This window comes from Budorcas taxicolor, chromosome 3 (genome assembly GCF_023091745.1).
Source record: "Budorcas taxicolor isolate Tak-1 chromosome 3, Takin1.1, whole genome shotgun sequence".
In the NCBI taxonomy this organism is placed as follows: domain Eukaryota; kingdom Metazoa; phylum Chordata; class Mammalia; order Artiodactyla; family Bovidae; genus Budorcas; species Budorcas taxicolor.
The window spans coordinates 100,389,822-100,409,095 of NC_068912.1; the positions used below are offsets into that span (position 1 = coordinate 100,389,822).

The window sequence follows — 19,274 nt, forward strand, 5'->3', positions numbered from 1 at the left end:
TTCATTCTATAGATAAAGCAACTGAGGAGATGAAGCGATTCCTCTTCAGTACAAAGTTAATTAAGTGACACAGCCAAGACTGACCCCTAGGAGTTTTCTGACTCATAACTCAAGTCTCTTTATATTAAGTAACAGTGAGCTTTCATAAAGCAGCCAAAAGGACTTTATAAGAATCTCAGAGGACAATTTAATCATTAGAGCATTTTTATAAAGCAAAATCCCAGAAAGACAGTAACAGAAAAACCATGTGTTTCACACATTTTTAAACATATATGATGTATAAAGTATACTTAATAAATATTTATGAATACTGTTGTGTCCTCCTCCATAATTATGCCGCATGTATTTCTGTAAGGAAAAATTTCAAAGCCATTGTTTTAACATAGCCCTATTTCCTTACTGTTTCTCAAATTTGATTTCTTAGCAAAATCATGGTGGGTGTGGGTGCAGGGGCAAAAAAATATAGGCTCTTGGGCCCCAACATGGAGATTTTAATTTAAATAAGTTCAGAATCGGCATTCTAACTGCTTTTTATTATTTAAATGTTTGTTTTTAATCTGCATAATAAGCATTCTAAATGATCCTGATTAGCCAAATTTGCAGTACTACCCTCAAAAGAATTCCTGAGGGAAAAAGCAGGCCAAGAAAATATTAGAAATTAAAATCCTGGGACAAAGATCATTAATGAATTTCCCTGGGCCCTGAAGCCAGAATGGAACAAACAGGTAAACAATAGCCCCATTCCAACCATGATCCCAAACTTAGCTTTTGTTTGCCTCAACTTGTTGACCTCTCCCTAGTACCATTTATGGGACAGATGCAGATGTTAAGAGCTTCAATTTTAACATTCGCAAAAAGCATGACTACTAAACTCAGTAAACTCCAGAACACAAGCATAAGACTGTGATGGGTATTTAAGTGGCGGCTTTTGCTCAAATGTTAGACAAAAATTGACAGAGGAGAGGATTTGGGGTAGGGAGTGATGAGGGAGAGTGGAAGAGCTGACAAACACAGTGGGAGAAGTTGGTTGGCCCATTGGTTTCACTGGCCCAGAAAAGAGTCCACAGAAAAACGGACTCATGAATACTCTGAGTGATACTGAAAACAGTCCCCAGGAGGGATTCCTGAGCAGGAGATCATAATCGTAATCATAATCATCATCTACTTACAAGCTGCCTCTTCTTGGAAGGCTCAGCTCCTTCTGAAAAACAAATCACAAACACAGGTTAGAGACAAAGAAGAACCCATCTCAGTCCTAAAGTCTGTGCTCTATGTCCTAGAAGATTTCTAGCATCATTTTAATAATGGCAAAAACTCACTAGCTCTGAAAAATAACATTTTCCTTTGTTTCTTAAATTTTAGTGAAATAATAAAATTTAAGCAGTCTGGCTAACTATCATCTCATTCTTCCTTACTGAAGATGTTTCACAGAACACCTGCAGCAATTTCACCACTAGATGGAACCAACAGGCCACTGTAGATTCCAGGTACTCACTGGGCCAGCCACCAACTGCTGATAAATTGTGAAGGATTCGTATCATTAGTTATGGGTATGAAAGGAATGAAATGGAATACTTTCTTTAATTATAAAATATTTTAAACAAATAAATTATAGAAAATAATACAATAGAGATAATGATACACACCGCTGGCATGAGAAATAACCCCTACAATAGAAGTTGGGCCCCTGTGACATGCTTTCCAAATTTACCAAGTCCCACCTCCCACTAGTCTCCACTTAACACCTATCTTAACTTTTTGTTTATCTTTTCCATATACGTCTTTATTTTTTATTATATATATCCTTAAATAATTACTAGCATTGTTTTATATATTTTTAAATTATATACTTATAACACTGCATATATTCATCAGCTGACATCAATCTACACTATAATTAGGAGACTCACCCATGTGAATATATTTCACTTTAGTTCATATAGCTATAGTACAGTGGTCCAATCTATAAATTTTTATAATATTTATTTATTGATTCTCCAGTAAATGGAAACTTAATTTTCTTTCCAAGGTTTTCTTCTCCAACAAGACAATGCTCCTATAAACATACTATACATGTTTTGTCATCCACATGTATAAAAAGTTTCTTGGTAGTATACACTTAGATGTGGCATGAACTGAGTCAGAAATTGCTCCCAAAATGATGATACCAATTTACCTTCCCCTCCAATCCAAATGTTCAAGCTGGATTTAGAAAAGGCAGAGGAACCAGAGATCAAATTGCCAACATCTGACAAATCATCAAAAAAGCAAGAGAGTTCCAGAAAAACATCTTTTGCTTTATTGACTATGCCAAAGCCTTGGACTGTGTGGATCACAACAATCTGTGGAAAATTCTTAAAGAGATGGGAATACCAGACCACCTTACCTGCCTCCTGAGATATCTGTATGCAGATCAAGAAGCAACAGTTAGAACTGGACATGGAACAACAGACTGGTTCCAAATTGGGAAAGGAGTATGTCAAAGCTGTATATTGTCATCCTGCTTATTTAACTTCTATGCAGAGGACATCATGAAGAATGCTGGACTGGATGAAGCACAAGCTGGAATCAAGGTTGCCGGGACAAATATCAATAACCTCAGACATGCAGATGACATCACCCTTATGGCAGAAAGCAAAGAACTAAAGAGCCTCTGGATGAAAGTGAAAGAGGAAAGTGAAAAAGTTGGCTTAAAACTTAACATTCAGAAAACTAAGATCATGGCATCTGGTCCCATCACTTCATGGGAAATAGATGGGGAAACAATGGAAATAGTGACAGACTTATTTTGGGGGGCTCTAAAATCACTGCAAATGGTAACTGCAGCCATGAAATTAAAAGATGCTTGCTCTTTGGAAGAAAAGCTCTGACCAACCTAGACAGCATATTAAAAAACAGAGACATTACTTTACCAACAAAGGTCCATCTAGTCAAAGCTATGGTTTTTCCAGTAGTCAAGTATGGATGTGAGAGTTGGACTATAAAGAAAACTGAGCACCGAAGAAATGATGCTTTTGAACTGTGGTGTTGGAGAAAACTCTTGAGAGTCCCTTGGACTGCAAGGAGATCCAACCAGTCCATTCTAAAGGAAATCAGTCCTGAATATTCATTGGAAGGACTGATGCTGAAGCTGAAACTCCAATACTTTTGGCCACCTGATGCAAAGAACCGACTCATTGGAAAAGACCCTGATGCTGGGAAAGATAGAAGGCAGGAGGAGAAGGGGATGACAGAGGATGAGATGGTTGGATGGCATCACCAACGCGATGGACATGAGTTTAAGTAGGCTCCAGAAGTTGATGGACAGGAAAGCGTGGCGTGCTGCAGTCCACGGGGTCACAAAGAGTCAGACACGGCTGAGCGACTGAACTGAACTGAACTGAATCAACACTTTCTAAGAGTTCTCCTTTCCAAACCTATCTCCCAAACTCCCGACACTTGAGTAAATTAAAGTGTGATGCTGGGTTATAGGATTGGTATATGTTTAGTTTATAAGAAACTACTAGATCTTTTTCTAAAGTGATTGTATTAATACTATGTTTTACTTGTATTAACAATGTATGGGAGTTTCTATTGCTTCACATTCTAGCTAATATAGATTACCCTCACTAATAACATAAGAATTGCTCTACATTCATGCCACTTACATGATATCAGTATTTTAAATTTTAACCATTCTTGTGAGTATGTATTGGTATCTCACTGTGGGTTTAATTGACATTTTCCTGATAAGTGTTGAGCATGTCACGTGCTTATTAGTCATCAGTGAAAGGTCGGGCAAGGTCGGGCATGTTGAGGCATGCCCGGACATGTTGAGGCTTGCCCGGGCGTGTTGAGGGATGCCCCGGAAAAGTGCCGCAGACAAGTCCCGGAGGCAGGCCGACAACCAAGCCGTCCAATCAGGTGCCGACACGGAGCCCTTGGACACCAATCACCGCTGAGCCCGCGCTTTCTTCCTTATATGGGAGCCCGGCCCTGGCTATAAAACCTTTCCCCACCCCTCATACCTCGAAGACTCCCTTCGCTTCCTTGCTTACCCGCCCCTGGGAGTTCTGCCCGAGAGCGACCGCCCAATAAAGGCTCTGATCAACGGTCCATAGAGAGGGCTCTTTCTTCCCGCGGCGTTTCTTACATCTGGCGCCCAACGTGGGGCTTGAGGTGAGGGCCTCTGGCACTCGCCGTAGAGGCCCCCTCGAGCTCCACCGCCGCGGTAGCCCCGGACCCAGGCGGCTGACCAACCCCCCGGACGGCAGGATACGGGGTAAGTCCCTTCGGCTTTGGGGCCCGCCCTCCCTGGCGACCACCTCCTAGGGCCCGGTAACAGGTGCGCACTTACTGGGCCCTCCCGGTCACCAGCTCGTGAGGGAGACATCCCCAGCGGCTGAGTAGACCTCTGGCTTCGGCCCTTCCCGGTCCCCAGCTCGTGAGGAAGACGTTCCGAACGGCTGCACGGACCTCCGGCTTCCCTTGGCACGTCCGAAGACGTTCGGGCAGCGAGGGTTGCCTCCACGCTCTGTGGTCGCCATGGGATCGACGGCCTCCAAACCCGATCCCCAGTACTCCACCCCCCTTAGAGTGCCTGCTGGCTAACCTGCGGACCCTAAGACTAAAGGGATGTATCCGCCCCAAGCAGCTCACTTTTCTGTGTTCACAAGCCTGGCCTCAGTACCCTCTAGATAATGGCTCACAGTGACCAACCACAGGGACATTTGACTTTGACGTCCTCCGTGATTTAGATAATTACTGCCGGAGAACGGGAAAATGGTCTGAGGTCCCCTATGTTCAGGCCTTTTGGGCGTTGCGCTCTCGCCCCACCCTGTGCACCACGTGCACTCCCTGCCAAATCCTGCTTATCATGGCTCCCCCGATTCCACCCTCCCGGGCCAAACCAGCTCCTCCCGTCTCTGAGTCTTCTGCTTTCTCTGTTCCCCCGGAAGATCTGGTGGCCCCTCCTCCCTATACCTCTCCCACGGCCACCACCCCCTCCACTCCGGCTCCTGCCCCCTCCCCCTCCACTCCGGTCCCTCCTACCTCTGCTCCAGCCCCCGAGACTCCACCACCGGCCCCGGATCCTCCGGCCCTTAACCCTATCTTGTATCTTCCTCTTCCCCCCGTCACTCCCTCCCCTTCTCCGGTTAGCTCCCACACCCGCTCCCACAGCAACCCTCCGGGAGCCTCCCCCAGCCCTGCTACTCCCTCTTCGACAAGTAGCTGGAGCTGAGGGTCTAGCCCAAGTCCATGTCCCCTTCTCCCTCCAAGACTTAGCACAGATTGAGGCCAAACTGGGTTTCTTCTCCTCCAACCCCACTCAGTACAGCAGTTTACTGGTCTGACCCGCGCCTACGCCTTGACATGGCAGGACATATATGTCATCCTGGGGTCTACCACCACCCCCGAAGAGAGGCAGGCCATCTGGACGGCAGCCAAGGCTCAGGCCGACCAGCGGCACTATGCCAACCCCTCCCCCAAGCGCCCCCCAGGGGCCCAGGCGGTTCCTGACACTGACCCTGATTGGAACTACCAGGAAAGGGGTGGCGGCCAGCTGCAAGTACGCTATATGATAGAGTGTATCCTTGATGGGATGGAAACGTCCTCTCATAAGGTTGTAAACCTCCTCAAACTAGATGAGGTGACCCAGGGGCCCGACGAAAACCCAGCCATGTTACTTAATCGGCTGACCGAGGCCCTTGTCCAATACACCAGGCTGTCCCCTGAGTCCCCCATCGGGGCAGCCACCTTGGCCAATCGTTTTATCTCCCAGTCTGCCCCCGATATCCGAAAAAAGTTGGCCAAGGCTGAGGACGGCCCTCAGACCCCTATCCGAGACCTGGTAAAAATGGCTTTTAAGGTCTACAATGCCCGCGAGGAAACTGCTGAGGCCAGCCAAAAGGCAAGGCTCAAGCAAAAGGCCGAATTTCAGGCAAGCCTCCTAAACCAGCAAACCCAGGCCTTGGTAGCGGCCCTGCGGCCGGCGGCGGGCTCAGGGCCCCAAAACCCCCCTCCGGGGGCCTGCTTCAAGTGCGGCCAAGAAGGGCACTGGGCCAAGATGTGCCCCAATCCGCGGCCTCCTTCCAAGCCATGCCCGTTGTGCAAACGACGAGGACACTGGGCTAGTGACTGTCCCCAGGCCTCTCGGGCCTCGACCTCTAGGGGCCAGGGACCAGAGCGCCCCAGGGAGACCTCCTGCCCTCCTCCGGCTTTGGAGCTGCTGAGCTTCGACGGTGACTGACGCCGCCCAGACTCGGGGACCCCAATAACCCAAGCCGAGCCCAGGGTAACACTCCAGGTAGCGGGTAAGTCCATCAATTTTTTGGTTGATACGGGGGCTACCTATTCGGTCCTTTGCTCTTTCGGAGGCACTCTACGTCCTTCCCAGGTTTCGGTTATGGGCATTGACGGCCAACCCTCGTGTCCACTCCAAACCCAACCACTATCCTGTCAATTAGATTCCTGTCTATTTACCCACTCCTTTTTGGTCATCCCCTCCTGCCCTACTCCTCTCTTGGGAAGAGATATACTTGCTAAGCTGAAGGCTACTCTTCAGCTAGCTCCAGGATCGGCTCCCACGTCAGGGGCCTTCCTAATGCTACTTGTTGACCCTCCAACCTTTTCTGTTAATCCTGAGGTCTGGGACACCCGAGTCCCGGTGGTGGCTCGGCACCACCCTCCAGTCCTCATCCGGCTAAGGGACCCCACCTGTTTCCCAGTCTGGTTCCAGTTTCCTTTGTCTACTCGCAACCTCAGGGGGCTAAAGCCCATCATCAACCGTCTCATGGGACAGGGTCTCCTGATCCCCACGACCTCCCCCTGTAACACGCCAGGCCTCCCTGTCCATCACCAACTCCCGGAGTTCACTCAGACTCACGACCCCAATGGAAACCGAAGGGCGGCTTATGCTGTGGTAACCACCCGGGAAGTCCTAGAAGCTCAGCCCTTGCCACCCGGGACGACTTCTCAGAAGGCTGAACTAACAGCCCTAACTAGAGCCTTACACCTAGCAGAAGGAAAGAGGGCCAATATTTACACAGACTCCAAGTATGTCTTCTTGATCGCCCATTCTCACGCGGCAATCTGGAAAGAACGGGGCTTCCTGACCACTAAAGGATCCCCCATCTGTAATGCCCCCCACATTACTCGACTGTTAGATGCCTTATCCCTGCCCAAAGAGGTCGCTATCATACACTGCAAGGGACACCAAAATACCCATGACACTGTCGCTCTGGGTAATAATATGGCAGATCAAGTGGCTCGACAAATTACCTTACAACAAGCTCCCGAGCCCCTGCTGACTTTGAGATCCACCCTCAACCCAGATTATTCAAGCAAGGAAGCCAGAGCCTTGCTGGCGCAAGAAGGGGCTCAGAGGCACCCGTCGGGATGGATACTACTCCATAATAAACCGGTGCTTCCTGAGCGCCAGGCTAAGGCCATAATATCCCAAATCCACAATACCCTCCACATCGGACCAAGGGCTCTTTTTTCCTTTCTCAGCCCTGTCTTTTCTCCCCTACATCTCAGACAGACCATATATGCCGTCCACCGCTCCTGCCTAACATGCGCCTCCACCTCTCCTCAGGGAGGACTCCGACCCCCACAGGAGACTCACCAGTTGAGGGGACATATGCCTGGGCAGGATTGGCAGATAGACTTCACCCACATGCCCAGACATCGAACCTACCGCTGTCTGCTGGTCTTGGTGGACACCTTTTCAGGATGGGTCGAGGCCTTCCCCACCGCCCGAGAGACGGCAGCGGCGGTGGCGGAGGTCTTGACGGCCCATCTCATTCCCAGATTTGGATTGCCAAACTCTCTCCAGTCTGACAATGGGCCTGCATTTATCTCGCAGATCTCTCAGCAGGTGGCTGCGGCCCTGGGTATCGACTGGCATCTCCACATCCCCTATCGGCCCCAATCGTCAGGCAAGGTAGAGCGGGTGAACGGCATCATCAAGACGCATCTGACCAAGCTTGCCTCAGAACTGCGGCTGTCTTGGGTCGACCTCCTTCCTCTGGCGCTCACTCGCATTCGCACCACACCACACTCCAGAACAGGTTTGACCCCTTTTGAACTGCTCTACGGCAGGCCCTATCTCCTGACTCACCTCCCAGAGGGAGAGGCTCCCCCACTCGCGGGGTACCTCCCCCTCTTCTCCCTCCTACGATCCCTGCTGAGGGAACACGCAGACCGGGTCCTGCCACAACCGACAGATGACGAGGGGCCCACCCGGCCTCTGGCCCCAGGAGATCAGGTACTGCTAAAAACCCTGAGTCCCCGCCCACTACAGCCTCGCTGGACGGGACCCCATACTGTAATCCTCACCACTCCTACAGCCACCAAACTCCTGGGACACGAGCCCTGGTACCACCTGACCCGACTCAAACGAGCTCCCACGGGTCTCCCAGAGACAGGGGTGGCCCCGGCCCCGACCACTTCTCCCGATCACTCCTACCGCTCCACCCTCACAGGGCCGATCAAACTGACCATCACCCGAACCCCTCTGTCGTCGATTCCTGAATAACTGAGAGACCACAGTCCAATTTGATCCGATGCTGGCCTGGCATCACCCGCTGTGGCTGCTGACGATTACAGCTCTGGCCATACTTTTTGCCATTGGATTAGCGGCTGCGGCCCCCCGCGATTGGTCCCTCACTCTTCGACTGTCCCTGGCCCTCACATACCTAGTCACCTGCTTCCTACTCCTGAGGTGCTATTCCCTTGGGACATCCTGACCTGGTTACCAGCTCCATCCTTACGGGACCCCCGAGGCTGGTTGTCCGCCGCACCCCTTTCACCCCAACCTCGGAACAATGCGGGGCTCTCTACTCTGGGTTACTCTGGGGGTACTGGGGGTCCTGGAAAAAGGGGGGCACACCAACCAAAACCCCCACCAGCCCTTTCAGGTCACCTGGATCTTAAAAAATGGAGAGACCTACGAAGACCTAAACCAGACCACAGCCACCCAACCAAGAGATAAGTGGCGGCCTGACCTATACTTTCACCTCCAACAGCTAACCGAGACCTCATGGGCCTGGGCATATCTCAGAAAGGTCGGGTTTTATGCCTGCCCGGGACATCAGCGGGAAAACATAAAGACCTGTGGGGGAATGGTGAGCCACTACTGTAAATCCTGGGACTGTGTCACTTCCAACAATGGGTAATGGAAATGGTCGGTGACCAAGCCAGACCTGATCAATATGTCCTTCGTAAATCCCATCACCCAGGACATGTGGAACCACAGATTCACAAAGTACTGCCCCGACTGTGACTTAGTCAGACTATCATTCACACAGCAAGGATGGACTGAAAACAGATGGATCTCCGGGCTAGCCTGGGGAATACAGGTCTATGATGGCTGGGAGGCCCCAAGCGCAACGCTATACGTCCAGCAAGTCCTGCAACCTGTTCAGGCCCATGCTGTGGGGCCCAACCAGGTTATTGCACCTCCCAGTCCCTCACAACAGGGGACAAATGCCACAAATGTTGTGGCCTCGCCTACCCTCACCCCCTCCCTTCAGCTGACCTGGACTGACCCACCAGAGACCCAGGAACGCCTGTGGGCCTTAGTCAAAGAAACCTACGAGGCCCTCAACCACTCCAATCCTAACGCAACCCAATCCTGCTGGCTTTGCTACACCCTACGTCCACCTTACTATGAGGCCGTGGGCTTAAATGCTACCTACAACTTATCCATTCTCTCCAACCCACCGCAGTGCTCTTGGGGAGACCGCAAGGTGGGCCTTACCATGAAACAAGTATGGGTTTCGGGGACCTGCTTAGGCACGGTCCCTACAGATAAACAAACCTTGTGCGCCCAGACTGGCGATGATACCAATTTCACCAATAAGACCTACGTCATACCCGAAACGGGGCGGGGTGGTGGGTATGCTCACAGACTGGGCTAACGCCCTGTCTCCACTTGGCTGTCTTCAACCAGAGCAGGGAATTCTGTGTCATGGTAGTGGTAGTGCCCAAGATTACATACCATCCAGAAGAGGTCCTCTACAACTTTTGGGACCGAGACACCCCAGCTCCTAGACATAAGAGGGAGCCCGTTACAGCTATTACTCTGGCAATGCTGTTCGCCCTGGGGGCAGCTGGGACGGGCACGGGCATTGCTTCCCTGACCACACAACATCAGGGCCTGATCACCCTGAGGGCCGCAATTGACGAAGACATCGCCCACATAGAGAAGTCCATGATGGCCCTAGAAAAGTCCCTGACTTCCCTTTCCGAAGTGGTATTACAAAACCGCAGAGGACTAGACCTGGTCTTTTTGCAGCAGGGGGGCCTCTGTGCAGCCCTCAGAGAAGAATGCTGTTTCTACGCTGATCATACTGGGGTGGTTCGAGAGTCCATGGCTAAAGTAAGAGAGGGATTAGAGCGCAGGAAGAGAGAGAGGGAGGCCCAGCAGGGCTGGTTTGAGTCCTGGTTCCAGAGCTCCCCTTGGCTGACAACTTTGCTATCCTCCCTAATGGGACCACTCATCATTCTCCTGCTGCTCCTGACTTTCGGGCCCTGTATCCTAAATAAGCTTTTGGCCTTTATCAAACAACGGCTCAACACGGTCCAGCTGATGGTGCTGCGACAGCAGTACCAAGGGCTTCCAACAAACACTCCGTGACAAAATTAACGGCAGACGCCCCCTGTCATCCCGGCCATACCCTACCCATCATTGCCCCCGTTCAGGAAGTAGCCAGAGAGAATCGGCGCCCCTTGTCCTAGATCAAAAAGGCTGGGATGAAAGGTCGGGCAAGGTCGGGCATGTTGAGGCTTGCCCAGACGTGTTGAGGCATGCCCCGGAAAAGTGCCGCAGACAAGTCCCGGAGGCGGGCCGACAACCAAGCCGTCCAATCAGGTGCCAACACGGAGCCCTTGGACACCAATCACCGCTGAGCCCGCGCTTTCTTCCTTATATGGGAGCCCAGCCCTGGCTATAAAACCTTTCCCCACCCCTCATACCTCGCAGACTCCCTTTACTTCCTTGCTTACCCGCCCCCGGGAGTTCTGCCCGAGAGCGACCGCCCAAGAAAGGCTCTGATCAACGGTCCATAGAGGGGGCTCTTTCTTCCCGAGGCGTTTCTTACAATCAGTACATATTCTTATATAAAATATTTTGCCACCTTTATAAGTGAACTGTTTATCTTTTTACTACTGAGTAGAAGAGGTCCTCACATATTCTAGATATAAGTCCTTTGTTAGATACTTTGATAAATATTTTCTCCCAGCCTATGGCTGGCCTACTGGAGTTATCAATTGGTGTCTTTTTTTTTCCTTGGGAGATGGGGAGCATGCGGTTTGCAGGATCTTAATTTCCTGACCAGGGATTGAACCTAATGCCCTCTGCAGTGGAGACATAGTGTCCTAACCAATGGACCATCAGGAAATTCCTTTAAGTGGTACCTTTATGAGCAAAAGTTTTTAATTTTGATGAAGGTCAACTTGCCAGTTTCCTTTTTTAATAGTTAGTGCTCTTAGTATCTTGTCTAAGAAAATTTTGTCCGTGCCAAGGACACAAAAAATATTTTGCTACATTTTACTTCCAAATGCTTTATGGTTTTAGCCTTTATGCTTAGGTTCATTATCCGTTTTGAATTGATGTGGGGGTAATATTTGATTATCCCCAAATTAGTATTACCCCAAATACTAACCAAATTAGTATTTGGGGTAATACTAATCTTATACTTCTAGGTTAAACCAAACTTTGTCAAATATGCCATAAGATTATCTTTGCTAATATTTTATTAATGATTTTTACACCTATGTTCATAAGGGATAATGGCCTCCAGTTTTCTTTTACTATAATCCCTTTGTCAGATTTTGGTATCACAATTATGCCAGTCTCCTAAAACCAACTGCGAAGTGTTCCTGCCTCTCTATTTTCTGAACGAGTTTGTCTAAGACTGGTATTATTTCACTAATAAAACATCCAGCATCTGGAGGCTTTTATTTAGGACTTTTGGCTTCTACATTAATAAATAAAACTGGGCTATGTACTTTTTCTTCTCAAGCTGTCTTGTTGGTTTTGGCATCATGGTTATACTATCCTCATAAAATGTGCTAGGAGAGTGTCCTCTTTCTTTTTTCTGAAACGATATATGTAAAATTGGGAATATCATTCTTTGAATCTACATGACAGCTCTGACTTTTTGAATAGTTTAAATAGGTGACACGGGGTGGGTTTATTAATATATTTGGGGGCAGTAACAATAAACAAGCTTCCCTGGTGGCTCAGTGGTAACGAATCTGCCTGCAATGCAGAAGACACCAGAGATGCAGGTTTGAACCCTGGGTCAGAAAGATCACCTGGAGAAGGAAATGGCAACCCACTCCAGTATTCTTGCCTGGGAAATCCCATGGACAGAGGAGCCTCATGTGATTCAGTCCACAGGGTCACCAAGATTCGGACATGACTGAGTTACTATAGAATAACAAACAAACAATAAACAAAAATTCTATGAAATGCCTATGTGCCCCTCTCTGAATCACTTTTAGACAAGGAAATGAATCTATGGAAATCCATCCCTTCTCCAGTCCTCACTAACCCTTGCACCTACACAAAAGCCTACATTTTCAAGATGGATGCCCAGGGCTCCCGATCAGTACTTCCAGTGCCAAGCTGTCCATAAAGACAGGCCTAAGGCAAAGTGAAACAAGGTAAGGTCTCCAATCAGATAAAAGCAGTCCAAGGAACAATGATTTCCCTAACCTCCCTTTCCCAGGGAATATTCACAGCAGGCTGAGGAGGAAAGCTGCCTAATCAGGAAATTTGGCTAAGGCAAGAAAAGCACCCATTTAGGCAAATAACCATAAATTCTCTGACTCATCATCTACTCTTAGAAAGCACGAGGTAATAGCTGACAATACATTACAACCTCCGGTGAAGCCTATTCCATTCAGCCTTCTCGAACCTACTAGTAGTTATCTCTGGACTCTATCCTTCATGATTGTTTGATTATCACATTCTGAACACATTCCGGTCTATCCCACCTTGATATAAGAAAAAAATTTCCCTGAATCACTGTACACCTCTCTTTAGCAACTTAGCCTTATAAATGTTTTTTCCTCCTTCCGTCACATTTCTTGAATGAACTATCTACATTCACTGTCTCCAACATATTGCCTCCTATTTTCTTCAACACAATGCCGATATCCCAAGACACTAGCACCCCATTTTTCCCTTACCCTCCTTACCGCCCCATTTAAGCCATTCTTGCCAGGTTACCAACATCTTCATGCAAAACCTTCACCACATTTTTAGCGTACTTTTCTTTTCTGTACTTGACTATTCAGCAGCATCTGACAGTATCTTTCATTCTTCTGTCTTAAATGACTTTTCTATCCATGAAACTACATTCCCCTGTTTTACCTCTTATCATTTGCAGCTTCTTTCTTCATCATTTTCCTCCTCTGTCCATGGAATTCTCCAGGTAAGAATACTGGCATGGGTAGCCATTCTCTTCTCCAGGGGATGTTCTGGACCCAGGGGTTGAACTCGGGTCTACCTCCATTATAGGCAGATTCCTTACCTACTCAGGCAGATGAGTCACCAAGAAAGCTCCCCCCCTTTTTTTTCACTCTTCACTTCTTTTCCAGACTTGACTGCTCAGTAGCATCTAACAGTATCAGTCATTCTTCTGTCTTGAATGATTTTTATATCCATTAAACTACATTCCCCTGTTTTGCCTCTTATCATTTGCAGCCTCTTTCTTCAATATTTAAGATGCTTAAATGTTGATGGTCTTTAAAGCTCTCCCTGGAAACACTCCTCTCTACACATATCTTACAGATTTGTATTTTTATCCCAGATCTCTCTCCAACTATATAATTGTATATAGTTTTACAATTATAGCTCAACTTATCTTTCTATTCAGTCTTGCCCTTTTTCTGTTTTTCATTTCAGTGATGGTACCATCAAACCCAGAGGTATTTCTGCTTCTTCACTTTCTCTGACCCTAGACATCCAATTATTCATTGAGCCTTGCCAATTCTACCTCCAAAATATCTATCTTTAGTCTGTCAGTTTCACTTTACTTCCACAGCTATGTCCACTAGTCCAAGCCAGCATCATCCTGTAACACCCTCCCATATGACTTCACTTTAGTTCTGTCCCCCTTGATTCCTAATGCCCTATTAATGCAAATATCATGTAATAAGCATCTATTTTATAAGTGATAGTATATGAATTTAACAAAACAAATAGTGCAGTCAGAAAGATCTTTTTAAAATGCAGAAATGACTAGGTGATTTCTCTTCTTAAAACCCTTCAATGGATAAAGTCTAAAGTCCTTTCGTATAAAGTCTAAAGTCCTTTAGTTTAAAGTCTAAAGTCCCTAGAGGGCACTACCTAGCTGCTATTGTCTTCCTTTCTATCATCATTTGCACATTTCTCAGGCTTGTTGGAGTTTTGATCTGTTAAACATGCCGTACTCGCTCTCACACACACCTGTAGGGCTTCACAGCTATACTTCTCTCTGATTGTTCCTTTGGTCTTTTTATACATTCTCGGATCTTAGCTTAAACCTCATTTCTTCTAAGACGATTTCCCTACACACAGTTTCCTCAGCCTGCTGCTGCTGCTAAGTTGCTTCAGTCGTGTCTGACTCTGTGTGACCCCACAGACGGCAGCCCACCAGGCTCCTCCGTCTCCGGGGTTCTCCAGGCAAGAACACTGGAGTGGGTTGCCATTTTCTTCTCAAGTGCATGAAAGTGAAAAGTGAAAGTGAAGTCACTCAGTCGTCCGACGCTTAGTGACCCCATGGACTGCAGCCTACCAGGCTCCTCCATTTGTCGGATTTTCCAGGCAAGATTACTAGAGTGGGTTGCCATTGCCTTCTCTGTTCCTCAGCCTGTTGCTGCTACTGCTAAGTCGCTTCAGTTGTGTCTGACTCTGTGCAACCCCATAGACAGCAGCCTACCAGGCTCCCCCGTCCCTGGGATTCTCCAGGCAAGAACACTGGAGTGGGTTGCCATTTTCTCCTCCAATGCATGAAAGTGAAAAGTGGAAGTGAAGTCGCTCAGTCGTGTCCGACTCGTAGCGACTCCATGGACTGCAGCCCACCAGGCTCCTCCATCCATGGGATTTTCCAGGCAAGAGTACTGGAGTGGGGTGCCAGTTCCTCAGCCTACCTCTATTTAATTCCAACTCTTTACTGCAATTAGTTGCTTGTCTGTTTTCTCAGACTGATTGTTAGCTGGAGAAGGAGAGATCAGTCCTGTTCACAATTATATTACTAGTACCCAGCACAAACCTGGTTTAGTAGGTACCAAATGAACATTTGATGAATAATCAATGAATGAGTAATGTAAGTGAATGCTACTTACTATTTTATTATCACTATCATCATTATAAGGCTCACATAGGGTCTCGCTCATTGGAGTTATATTGATGGAAACTGTCAAATGCAATTATGTCAGCAAAAGAGGCTTTACTGGAGAAAGGATATGCTCTGCTATCACTTATTTACTGACTGTCTTCAGAATGATAGCTGTTCCACTGACTGATTTTTATTGTGTTTTTAAGTTTTCAGGATGGGAAAGAGTAGAAGCCATTACCTACCAAGGAAATCCCCTTTTATACCATTTATTAAGTGGCCTTAAAAGACCATTATTCCCAAATACAAGGTTTTTCCTCTGGCAGCAACCATTCTGCTGGGATGCACAAAAACTTTCCTTTCCTGTATAGCAAATGTACCATTACTACTGCTCTGGGCATAATGGTGTTTTAGCTCCACTTATTCACACTTGAGTGTGGGTGTATCCTGAGGTCAAGAACTAAGGGGGAAATGAGTGTATATGGAGATATGATATGCCTATCAAACTCTAAATATTTCACTCCTCTTTTTTTTATTAAATTCAGATGTCCTCATCCTGAGAACAGGTTCCAATGACAGAATATTTACATTATGCAATAATATTAAGAAACATGGAAAAGAGCACAAAATTTGAATTTATGAAAATGAGGTTCATATTCTCAATAACATGTAACTTGTGCCTGGAATTTTACCTCCTTCTAAGGACTACAGGAGCTTCCCTAGTGGCTCAATGGTAAAGCAGGAGATGTGGATTTGATCCCTGGGTTGCAAAGATCCCCTGGAGAAGGAAATGGTAACCCACTCCAGTGTTTTTGCCTGGGAAATCTAAAGGACAGAGGAGTTTGAAGGGCTACAGTCCAAGGGGTTACAAAAGAGCTGGACACAAGTTAGCAACTAAAAAACAACAAGGGCTAGACTTCATGCTTATAAAGGTCAAATAAAACAAGGTATACAAAAGTATTTTATTCTATAAATTTTGACACAGATGATATGTGTTGTTCTCATATGAATGTGAAGAACAGTAAAAACAGTTTAATGATCCTAACAAGATATTGCTGCATTGTATGAAGAACTCAGGGCTGAGTCAAAAAAATATTTTAACACAGTTCTACTACTTACTCTGCTCATAAATCCTGGTCAGTCATTAAACCTTTCTAAATCGAATTTTTCTTATCTGCACACCTGAGATAAAAACATCTATTTTGCCTATCTCATAAAAGTTACTCCAAGGCTAAAGAAGAAAATACATTTAAAAGCTTAAGGTTTTTTCATATAAAAAGATGCTCTATATCATATGTTATCAGGGAAATGCAGATCAAAATAATATTGAGATAGTGAATTTTCAAACTACTGAACAATTGTGCTTATTTTGCATGCTAGTAAAGTTTATGCTCAAAATCCATCAAGCTAGGCTTCAGCAGTATGTGAACCGAGAACTTTCAGAAGTACAAGGTTTAGAAAACGTAGAAGAACAAATTGCCAACATACATTGGATCATAGAGAAAGCAAGAGAATTCCAGAAAAGCATCTACTTTTGCTTCACTGACAACGCCAAAGCCTTTGACTGTGTGGATCACAACAAATTGGAAAATTCTTAAAAAAACAAAAACAGGATGGGAATACCAAACTACCTTACCTGTCTCCTGAGAAACCTGTATGCATCAAGAAGCAACAATTAGAACTTCACATGGAACAAGTGACTGGTTCAAAATTGGGAAAGGAGTACGACAAGGGTGTATACTGTCACTCTATTTATTTAACTTCTATGCAGAATACATTGTCTGTAAATGCCAGGCTGGATGAATCACAAGCTGGAATCAAGACTGCCAGGAGAAATATTAACCTCCAATATGCAGATACCACCACCTTAATGGCAGAAAATGAAGAGGAACTAAAATGCCTCCTGACAAGGGTGAACAAGGAGAGTAAAAAGGCTGGCTTAAAGTCAACATTGAAAAAACTAAGATCATGGCATCCAGTCCTATCACTTCCTGGCAAACAGATGGGGAAACAATGGAAACAGTGACCCATTTCCCCTGCTTGGGCTCTAAAATCACTGCAGACGGTGACTGCAGTCTAAAAGACACTTGCTCCTTGGAAGAAAAGCTATGAAAAACCTACACAAACCTAGTGTGTTAAAAAGCAAAGATATCACTTTGTCAACAAAGGCCCATATAGTCAAAGCTATGGTTTTTCCAGTAGTCATGTACAGTTGTGGGAGCTGGACCATAGAGAAGGCAGAAGGCCCAAGAATTGATGGTTTTGAACTGTGGTACTGGAGAAGACTCTTGAGAGTCCCTTGGACAGCAAGGAGATCAAACAAGTCAATCTTAAAGGAAATCAACTCTGAATACTCAATGGAAGGACTGATGCTGAAGCTGAAACTCCAATATTCTGGCCACCTGATACAAACAGCCAACTCACTGGAAAAGACCCTGATGCTAGGAAGGATTGAAAGCAGAAGAAGATAGCAACAGTTGGATGGTAAAATCAATGCAATGGACACGAACTTGAGCAAATTCTGGGAGATGGTAAGGGGCAGGGAAGCCTGGCGTGCTGCAGTCCACGGGGTCACATTGAGTCAGACACAACTTGACGAATGAACAATAACATGGCTTTTCTGTTTGTCATGTAGGGATGTGAGAGATGGACCATAAAGAAGGCTGAGTGCCAAAGAACTGATGTTTTCGAACTGTGGTGCTAGAGAAGACTTGTGAGAGTCCTGTGGACTACAAGGAGATCAAACCAGTCAATCCTAAAGGATATCAACCCTGAATATCCATTGGAAGGGCAGATGCTGAAGCTCCAATACTTCGGCCACCTAACACAAAGAGCCAACTCACTGGGAAAGATCCTGATGCTGGGGAAGAATTGAAAGCAAATGGAGAAGGGAGCAACAGAGGATGAGATGGTTAGATAGCACCACCAACTCAATGGACATGAATTTGAGCAAAATCTGGGAGATAGTGAAGGACAGAGAAGCCTGGCATGCTGCAGTTCATGGGGTCACAAAGAATAGGACACAACTTAGCAACTGAACAACAACATCACTACACACCTATAAGAATGGTTAAAATCTGGAACACTGACAACACCAAATGCTGGTGAGGATATGGAGCAACAGGAAATCTCATTCATTGCTGGTGGGAATGCAAATTAGTACAGCCACTTTGGAAGACAGTTTGGCAGTTCCTTATAAAACTAAACATAGTCATACCCTGGTGGTCCAGTGGCTAAGACTCCATGCTCCCAATGCAGAGGACCCAGATTCCCTTGGTCAGGGAACTAGACCCCACATGCTGCAACTAAGAGCTCTCATGCTGCAACTAAAGATCCTGCATGTCACAACGAAAACAGAAGATTCCACATGCAACAACTAAGACACTGATGAAAGAAATCAAAGATGACATAAACAAATGGAGAGATATTCCATGTTCCTGGGTTGGAAGAATCAATATTGTGAAAATGACTGTACTACCAAATGCAATCTACAGATTCAATGCAATCCCTATCAAATTACCAACGGCATTTTTCACAGAACCAGAACCAAAAATTTTACAATTCATATGGAAACACAAAAGACACCAAATAGTCAAAGCAATCTTGAGCAAGAACAGCGGAGCTGGAGGAATCAACCTTCCTGACTTCACAATAAAACAAGGCTGCAAAACAGTATGGTACTGGCACAAAAACAGAAATACAGACCAATGGAACAAGACAGAAAGCCCAGAGATAAACCCATGCACCTATGGGCACCTTATCTTTGACAAAGGAGGCAAGAATATACAATGGGGAAAGACAGTCTCTTCAATAAATGGTACTGGGAGAACTGGACAGCTCCAGTGTAGAAGAATGAAATTAGAATACTTCCTAACACTGCTGCTGCTGCTGCTAAGTCACTTCAGTCGTGTCCGACTCTGTGCAACCCCATAGATGGCAGCCCACCAGGTTCCCCCGTCCCTG

At 46.4% G+C, this 19,274-nt stretch overlaps 1 protein-coding gene across 4 annotated transcripts in view; it reads right to left on the reverse strand.

The window, feature by feature from the left end:
- Positions 1-19,274, reverse strand: part of MAST2 (microtubule associated serine/threonine kinase 2) — a 206,815-nt gene that overhangs the window by 114,506 nt on the left and 73,035 nt on the right. For all 4 annotated transcript variants that reach the window (XM_052637207.1, XM_052637206.1, XM_052637205.1 and 1 more), the window contains one exon: positions 1,170-1,201. In XM_052637207.1, coding sequence (XP_052493167.1) covers positions 1,170-1,201 — 32 coding nt within the window. The remainder of the gene's footprint in view (positions 1-1,169; positions 1,202-19,274) is intronic.